At 61.1% G+C, this 8721-nt stretch overlaps 1 protein-coding gene across 2 annotated transcripts; it reads left to right on the forward strand.

Moving 5' to 3' along the window:
• The first annotated feature begins 1247 nt into the window (after positions 1–1247).
• Positions 1248–7639, forward strand: COXFA4L2 (cytochrome c oxidase hypoxia associated subunit FA4L2). 2 transcript variants are annotated; one of them, XM_086478763.1, is made up of 6 exons: positions 1248–1304; positions 3646–3679; positions 5102–5181; positions 5299–5387; positions 7285–7345; positions 7583–7639. In XM_086478763.1, exons 1-6 carry the CDS (start codon positions 1248–1250, stop codon positions 7637–7639), a joined length of 378 nt encoding a protein of 125 aa, XP_086334889.1. The 2 variants fall into 2 exon arrangements, with proteins under 2 accessions (XP_086334889.1, XP_086334890.1); XM_086478764.1 differs by lacking the exons at positions 3646–3679; positions 5102–5181.
• Positions 7640–8721: the final 1082 nt, after the last annotated feature.

The following is an 8721-nucleotide window of genomic DNA, read 5'->3' on the forward strand; positions in this document are numbered from 1 at the left end:
GCTGGCTGCAATTCAGGCCTTGTTTATTTATTTCCACACACTCCAGAGAAGTTTCTCCCTTTTGTCCTTTTGTACTTTGATGTAAGAAATGCGGTTGGGAGGGAGCGGCACCCACAGGGCTGCGCTGTGCTGAGCAGAGGGTGTTGGGCGGAGGGAGCCGCAGCAGGGGTCTGGGCCCAGGGGGGAGAGTGGAGACCCTCTGGAGTGCTCCAAGCCAAAACTGCGAAATGGGCGGCTTACAGGTCAGTGGTAAAAAGAATCACCAGAGCCCTTGTGTGCATGTGTGCGTGCACGTGTGTGTAGGATGTTCACGTGCAAGTGTTTGCCGCCGTGCCAGCACGTATGTTGCCTGCCTGTATGCATGCATGTGTGCATGCCTGTATGCATCTGCATAAGCAAAGACTGGTCTACTGGGGGGCACTGGCTTTTGGCCATGAGCCCCCAGTGGAAGGGGCCTGCAACAGGAACTGGCCTGTGCCTGTCAGGTGTGTGACACTGCCACCATCGCACGCCACCTCACCATACTCTGCCCCTAGCTGCCCCCCAGACACGGGCTGCGCTGGCTTTTGCCACTGCCAGAGCGTGACCAGCCCCTGCTAGCTGAGGGTCGGGGAGTCCCAGTTCCTGCTCAGTTCTAGCCTGGCGCTTTGGTCTGCCCACTCTGTCCATCTCCACAGTCTCCTGTAAGAGCCAGTGGCTACAAATAGCTGGTTTCCATATGCACAGCAGCATCTGTTACTGCCAGGGAGATTTGCATTGCTAAATGTAAATTGGGTGTTATGTCATTTATCATAAATGGGAGGGTGGAGGGGGGCGCTGAGGGGAGGCAGCAAACATCAGCAAAGTTGTCATAACAAATCAAACAACTCATCATTCGCCCTGGCAGGAAGGTGCGGAGCAACCTGTGAAGGATTTGCACGTGGAGGGAAGGAGCTGGCCACTTGTACAGAGAGGGAAACTGAGGCACAAATGTGGTCAGGCATCCAAACCCAAAGCTCATCACTAACCCAGTCATCGGGGCTCACTGCAAGAGAGGCTGAAGGGGCTGAGGGCAGCTGGCGCTCAGGACCTCAGCCTCCCTCTCCCCTTCCAGCTTACAGTGTCCCTGGGCCAGGATCCCAGCCCGTCCCGCCCCGTCCCTCCCAGCCCTGCTGCAGCCACCTCCCTCGCGTCTCCTGCCCACCCTCCATCCTCGGCCAGCACTCGGGAACCTGCCATCACAGCTGGACCTTCCCCACATCCTCGACATGAAGGGCCCCCTGCTCGGAGGCATGTTCTCCCGGCATGTCAAGCGGCACCCCGGAGTGAGTCACCCCACACCCTCTCCCTCCAGGGACCCCCCCTTCCTCCCCATCCCTCTGCCCCTCTCCTCCTCTTAGGGACCCCCTGCAGCCCTTGTCCGTCCGGGCTTGTCCTTGCCCTTCTCTCGCCACATGCCTTGGGGACCCTGTGCTTCCCCACATCCTTCCCCCTCCTTCCCACCCCCCCATTTCTCCTGCCCTCCTCTCCCCTTTGCACCATTTGCCAGCCCCCTCGTCCTCCACTCCCCAAGCCCCTTCTCAGCCTCCTGGTCCAGCTCCTCTGTGCCCCCTGTGCCTTCCCAGGCTGTCTCTGCTTCCTCTTCACGCTGTCCTCCCAACTCTCGCAGCATCCTCCAGCTAAGCTGGGAGGTCCCGGTGGTCCCCAGCCCTCCTTTACTGAGCTGCCTGACCCACTTCCTCCGTCCAGGGCTCCTCCGCTGAGCCGGGCTGGGCTTTGAGCACGTCGGCTCTTGCACACAGCCAGGCTTACTGACCCCCATGGGCATGCCTGCTGGCAGCTGCTTGGGTGAAGGGTGCTGCTCCATGTCCTCATGCCTGCTACACCCTGCTCTGGGGGCATCTTTGCGGGGGCATGGGAATGGAAGTCAAGCCCCCTCTCTGATCGCCCCGGCAGCCCCAGGTTTGAAGTGCCAACTCCTATCCTTTCAGCTCGGATCTGTCCCTGTTCCCTGCTGTCAAAATTTCAAGCTGAGGGTTTTTGTGTACAAAGATGCTTAAACCCTCATAAACTACAGACCTTCCGAGGCGGGGGCAGCTGAGCGAGTGTCCCCACCCTGCCAGGGTTGCCCTCTTTTGCTGCTGGGCTGGATCCCCTCCTGTAGCAGGGACCTGGCCCTTGTCAGAGGGTCCCCAGCTTCCCCCTCGCCTGTCCCCACTGCCCAGTGCCCTCCCTGGGGACCTGCGGTGGGTTAACGAGCTGCAAGCGCTGGGCTGATCATCACGTAAGCTGTTGGCAGCTGGGTTTGAAGAAGGTAGAGCAGCCAGGCTGGAAAGGATGATGAGCCACGACTAAGCATCCCCACGCCTGGCTCGCCGGCAGGCTTGGGCAGGGGAGGGGAGTCCAGGGCAGGAGCAAGAGGCACCCTGAGGCTGGGCTCTACCAGGGAAAGGTGGGTGCCTGCGCGCTGCCAGCACCGAGGGCACAGGCAGCCAGGACAGCTGGGTGCTTTTCACATCGCCGGTGAGAGCAGACAGATGGACAGCACTGGCCAGGGCTTCTGCGCTGTCTTCATGGCACTGCTGCGTGTTTCTGTGTGCACAATGGGGGGATTTGGGGCTTGTCTGTTCATGCCTGCTACAGTTTCCCCAGCTGTCAAACAAAGGACTGTGTGTGACTTGGGGGGCACAGAGAGTCCCCCAAACAGTATGTGTAAACAGGGAGGTGGTCCTGGGTGCCTGTATGTGAAGTGCCTGGCGTGTGCCTGGCGCCGTTAAGCAGCATTATCGCTGGCAGAGGTTGCTGGGGCAATTTTTGACATGTCATCCATTACACGTGATCAGCTGCAGCTCGCACCGGGCAGGTACATCAGCACTTTCACCCAGTGATAGACTCTCTCACCGCAGCATGCCAGGCTGCCAGCCCGCCTGGCAGTGATTAACGCCCCAGGCATGCCAGTGGAGCACCTTGCCTGGCGGTGAAGCGCAGGAGCTTTGGCACAACAACTCACCTGGCATTGCAGTCCAGGGGCTGCATGGCTCAGCGGGCACCTTTTGGGCACCGGGCAGAGCTCAGCACTGCATCCCACTGTCCACTCACTTGGTGCATGATCCTTCCGCGGGAGGGGATGCTCGTCCGCACCCTGGCTCGAGGCGCTCCTGCCACCCTGTCCAGGCGCGGAGTCCCGCCTCACCCAGCACCTTCACACGTCGGTTTTCTCCTTCCTGCTATTTTTGTAGCCAGAGTGGTAGGAACGGAGTCAGATCCCTGCTCCAGCAGAGCTGGTGCCAGCTTGCTGCTGGGTCACTTGGAAGTGCTGGGCGGTGGCTGGGGCTGCAGACGGCCTGCGGAGGGGACCGGCCATGCCTGGCAGGGGCGCTAGTCCCTGCTGCCGGCAGAGACGGGGGTCCCGGGGAGCAAGGCGGCACCTGCCTTGCTCCCAACATGTCACCCCAGTCTGGGGCTAAATGGCAAATGCTGCATACACACGAGCAGCTTTTTAACTCTCCATACACTTAAGGTCAAGCTCTTAATACATCTTGTTTATTTTCGTGCATGTCTTAGGGGGGGATCAGGCCCCACTGCCTGCACCTGCAGCTCCAGAGCCGCCCCTTGCCTGCTGCATGAGTGGTTCCCACAGCTCCCCCTACTCTTAATTCTTCCCAGGCATTAATTACCCAGAAGGTGTCAGCAGCAGATGGTGAGACGGACCCGTCGCCCCGAATCTCCTCCAACAGACACCGCAATTCCCGGCACTGTGGTGTTCGTCTTGATTAGCTGACGCGGTTGGGTAGCGGCTACTGCCAGATCCTCTTGGCACCCAGCCGCACACGGCGCAAAAGATCATTATCTGATGATGCCTCGAACCTCCCGAATTGGTGCTGGCATCTGCCGGGTGCTCCATCAGCTGGCGCGAGCTCTGAGTGCTGCTTGGCTCGGGCATGGGCACTGCCGAGTGGGAGCGGGGCTGAGCTGGGGGCAGTGGGAAAGGATGGGGGTGTCCAGTCAGGGAACCAAAGGCTGGGCAGGGAGCGCTTTGGCAGGGGGAGATATCTGACTGCCCCGGTGTCTTCCCAGAAGACTCCCTCCCCACGCAGGTCATCGAGGTGCTTGGCAGAGAACAGAGGACAGACCCTTTTCTTCGTGTTTTAGAGTCTGTTCCCCCACCCATCCAAGTGGGGAAACTGTGTCACCACGCAGCGGGTGGTCGGGCAGGGGTTTGGAGACACTTGCTAAGAGCTCGGGCTGCCAGGCAGAACCGCAGGTGCATCCAGGCACTCAGGTGCTGGCAATGCAAACCGCACGGCTCTGGGGCACTGCCGGCCCCCGTTCCCCGCTCGGCACTAATGGGCACGGCGAGGCGCCCGCCGTGTTTGCCTTCCCAGGGGCATGGGTTGGCGGGAGGTTCATTACGCTCAGACTGTCTTCCCCGGCGTGGGGGCCGCAGCAATTTGGAGGAGGTCAAAGCAGCCTCGTCTCGGCTCCGATTGAGGCCGCATCCCCCCGGGCACTGGGGGATTGGCAGCACGTGGAGGGGGGGGCATGGAGAGGAGAAGATGGAGCTGGTCGTCCTGCAAAGGCGTGATGAAAACACAGAGGGGGGCGAGGGGAGCTCCTGCTTGCAGGGATGCCCACTGTGGCACTGGGGCAGCTCCCTGGGGGGGGGTTGTCGGTGAGTGCCCTCCACGCTGCACTGCCACCGCATCCCCAAGACCTGCTGTGGACCCAGCCGCTTGGCCACTGGAGTGATGCCTGGTCCGAGTCTGTCCCTGCTGTAGGAACAGGGGAAGGCGAACTGAACCCTCCTCATCTTGTGCTTCATTGAGAGATGGTGTGGAAGGGGTGCAGGGCCCAGGAGGGGCAGCTGTGGGGGAACAGAGAGCCTGCCCGAGGGGGGCAGTGTGGCTTGGGGCCAAACCCCTGGGGAGCAACCCCTGAGCCAAGGCTCAGCCCCTGACTGGGGGCACGATGCACGTCAGGAACGGGACCCCCGGTCCTTACCCGCAGCCAGGCCAGCCAGGGCTGGCACCGGGCAGCAGCAGGCAGAGGGGAAGTGATTTCTCATTCCAAATCCAATTCCTCTCCAACACGAGCCAATTTTTCTCTCCCTCTTTTAATTCAGTCACTCAAGCTGACAGCTACACTGTGTACTGCAGCCCAGCTACAGGATTGCTCTGCCATATTTCCCCTGTAAATCTCCTGGTGTGTCAGCTCTCCCTTTCACTCTCCAGTCGGCCTGATAAATATTCATTTTATTGGGGTATTTTTCATTTCTCTCTCTCTCTCTCTCTCTCTCTCTCTCTCTCTCTCTCTCTGCAGCTCATTCCCCTCATTGGCTTCATCAGTGTTGGCCTGGGCAGTGCTGTCCTGTACCTGCTGAGGCTGGCTCTGTACAGCCCGGACATCAGGTACGGGTCGGGGTGCCCTGGTCACCCCTCGGGCGCTCACCCCCCAGCCCTGGAGCTGAGGGAGCTGATGCCCCAGTGCGGCGGGCGGGCGCTGGGGTGCACAAGGAGCCTGGGCACACTCTGACACCTTCATGGCAAGGGGGGGCGGGGGCCGGGGGGGCAACCCTGGTTGCAGAGGTGCCTGGAGGGGGGGATGAGGGAAGCTGAGGCACCGCCTGCCCTCTCCTTGCTTAGGGGTGGGGGTGTCAAGGGCCCCTTCAACCTGCTGCTGTGGGCACTGCACCCACTGCTGTGAAACGAGGGGTGGGCAGGAGAGAGAGGCAGAGAGGTTATGGGGACAGGGACAGCAGAGGGAGCGGGGTGGATGGGTGGATGACGAGACAGATAAAAGCGGTATGTGACTGATGGAGCGGGGGAAAGACAGTGCGGGGAGGGCTGGATTGACAGAGGAATGGGAGGCCAGTGGGATGGATGGTTGGAGAAGGAATGGGAGAGAGAGAGAGAGACACAGAGAGAGAGAGAGAGAGAGGGAGGGATGGACAAACATAAAAACAGTGTGCAAGGATGAATGGAGAGGGAGAGAAGGGAGAGGGAGACAAGATGTGAGGATGGATTGCTGAGGAACAGGGGGTGGCTGGATGGGCACAGGACAGACAGGTATGCTGCAGTGCATGAGGCTGTTTTTTTTTTCCCTTGTAGCGCAGTGGCCCACAGTCCCTGCAGCCCCGCGCTGTCTAATGTCTATCTAATATTTGTTTGCTCCCGGTAAAACGCTCATTGATTTAATTTGACGCCAGCTGCCCAGGGTACTTAGCTCAGCAATTAGCGAATCCAGGCACCTTGTCTTTGATGGTGGAAGTGCAGGGGTGTGCATGTGTGAGGAGGGGTGTGTGTGTGTGTGTGTGTGTAAAACAACAGCAGCACCCCCCACGGCACATTAATGCTATTAAACAGCTCCAGGGGTCTGCATTTGCAGCACAGTCACCACCACCCCCACCCCCCCCCCACCCCCAGCATGCACGCGCACACATGCACGCTCAAACGCGTCTTCCCAGATGGAAAATTCTGCTCTTGGCCAACACCATTGGACTGCAGGGGGATGGGAGAGGGGGAAATGCGAGCTGCTCTCTCCAGGGACCCATCCCACGGCTTTGCTGGCCTTCCACAACCCCTCCCGGGACAGGACGGGACGTGTCCTCTTCGGGAACGTGTCATCTGACCAACACCAGCCACCCTATGCAGTTGCCTTGAACACTCACAAGCGTTGCATGTTGACGAGCATGGCACATGGCTGCTGCATCCCTGCTTGCCCATGGCAGGCATGCACAACAGGGCAGCAGCAGCCTCCCCGCTCATCCCTGACAAACAGGGAGCGAAGGCCAAGGGCTTTGGACAGGGTGGAGAGGCTTTTGGGAGCGGGGCAGGGGGCAGAGCAGCCTGGACCAGCAGGCAGCCTCCTCCCAGGTCAGGCGCAGCTGGGCAGTGCCCACAGAGGTGCTGGCTGGGGGAGCAGGGCGCAGGCAGACGTGCACCCCTGCACGTACGGCCGGGTCATCAGCTTGCGGGCCAGCCCTGCACTGGGGCGGCAGCCAGGCCGTGGTTTGGCTGAGTCAGGCCATGGCACAACGATGCTCTGGGAGCAGCCCCACAGGGAGCCTGCCTGGCCCCCACCCCAGCTCCTCACCCCGGGGGCTGGGGGGGACCCCGTCAGAGCCCCTCAACCTGCCAACCACGGAATTGGGGATTGTGGGCACGACAGCATCTGGGATTATCTCTGCAGAGAGCCGGGGCACTAGTGGTGTAAAATGGCGGGGGGGGGGTGGGGGTGGGGGGTGGGGGCGGGCGACTGTCTCCCCACCCTCCTTACAGGTGCTGATGGCCCCATCACCCCTTGCAGCTGGGATCGAAAAAATAATCCTGAACCCTGGAATAAGCTGAGCCCCACGGACCAGTATAAAGTGAGCACTGGGTGAACTGGGGGGCAGGGGGTGGCCATGTTTGGGCACGACCTCGTGTTTTTCTCAGGGAAGGGCGAGAGGCGGCATCATCCCTGGGGCAGAGGCACATGAGGCCTCCAGCTGCTTGTGCTCAGATTTGGGGAGGGGAGTGCTGTCCCCCCCATCCCACAGCCAAGGCCAGGCTGCAGTGACAGCCATGGAGGACACAACAGCCTCTCACGTCCCTTCATTCTCCAGTTTCTGGCAGTTTCCACTGACTACAAGAACCTCAAGAAGGACCGTCCCAGTTTCTGAGCTGACCCCGGTGTGTGCTGTGCCTACTGCCTGACAGCACCACCACAGCCCCCACCGGCCCTCCTGGCTCCTGCCTGCTCCACAGCTCAGCGCGCACGCAGCTCTGGCTGCTTTTCCAGCACCCCCAAAACGTGGGGCTGCACCCCGCACGATAAACCACGTCACTCCAGTAGCAACATGACCACCGTCGCCAGTGCCCCTGCCTGGCATGCTGCTCTTGCATCACGTCTTGCCTGCATTAAGCTCGTAGGACAGTAATAAAGTACTGGGGGTGGAGGGCAGCAAAATGGACTGCATCTGCTGTTTCCCAGGCCTGTAAACGTAGGAGACAGGCAACACCCCCCCGTGAAAGCTGGGGTGGGGTCTCTTGTCATGCTGGAAGCAGCGTTTCCGCTCTCCCACGCTCCAGGACCCTGGGGGCTGCCAAGGGACCACCCCAGTCCCAACCCAGCCCTGCCGGAGAGGAAAAGAGCTGGGTGGAGTGAGGGGGGGGTGGGGTGTCTCACACACACATGCACGTGGATGCATGTTCGTGTCCTGCACACCGCACAGCCCCTGCACCCCCCGGGTTACATGTGCGGGGCAGAGCCCTGGCCTTTGCCAGAGGCAGGGCAGTCCCGCCTGGCGCTGTTTGGCTTGGCCGAGGTGTCCGGGGGAACTCGTAGCCAGTAAATGTGGTGGAAGTGACCCAGGAGAGCAGGACGTGCTGGGAAACAGGCAGCTGCCTGGTCTGCCAGGGGTTGGGCTGCTTCTAGCCAGGCAGGGCCGCGGGGAGCAAGGGGCTGCACCAGCAACTCTGTGCCCCACAGCAGGGAGGGCAGCCTGAGCCACGGCCCCCCACCATACCTGTCTTGCTCCAGGGCTCAGTGCAACTCCCCGATCTCCCGACCTCGGATCCCGCTGGGTGAAGCACCAGGTGTGTGGGGACACTGAGGCACGACCGTGGGCAGCAAGACCTGGGGGTCCACGTCCCACATCTACCCACAGGGCCCTGGCACAGTGCCAAGGGGCCCCAGGGACACTGTCCCCCACAACGCCTTGTCACCGACCTCTCCCTCCCCAGCTCAGCACCCACACACCTC

Source organism: Leptosomus discolor, chromosome 27, assembly GCF_034619465.1.
Source record: "Leptosomus discolor isolate bLepDis1 chromosome 27, bLepDis1.hap2, whole genome shotgun sequence".
Taxonomy (NCBI): Eukaryota; Metazoa; Chordata; class Aves; order Leptosomiformes; family Leptosomidae; genus Leptosomus; species Leptosomus discolor.

Bases quoted from the DNA above. Each gene is read 5' to 3' on its own strand.
- COXFA4L2 (XM_086478763.1), top strand. From the start codon at position 1,248: ATGAAGGGCCCCCTGCTCGGAGGCATGTTCTCCCGGCATGTCAAGCGG. The intron at 5,182-5,298 runs GTGTGTCAGCTC...CTCTCTCTGCAG, and splicing joins TTTCCCCTGTAAATCTCCTG to CTCATTCCCCTCATTGGCTT. The intron at 5,388-7,284 runs GTACGGGTCGGG...CACCCCTTGCAG, and splicing joins CTGTACAGCCCGGACATCAG to CTGGGATCGAAAAAATAATC.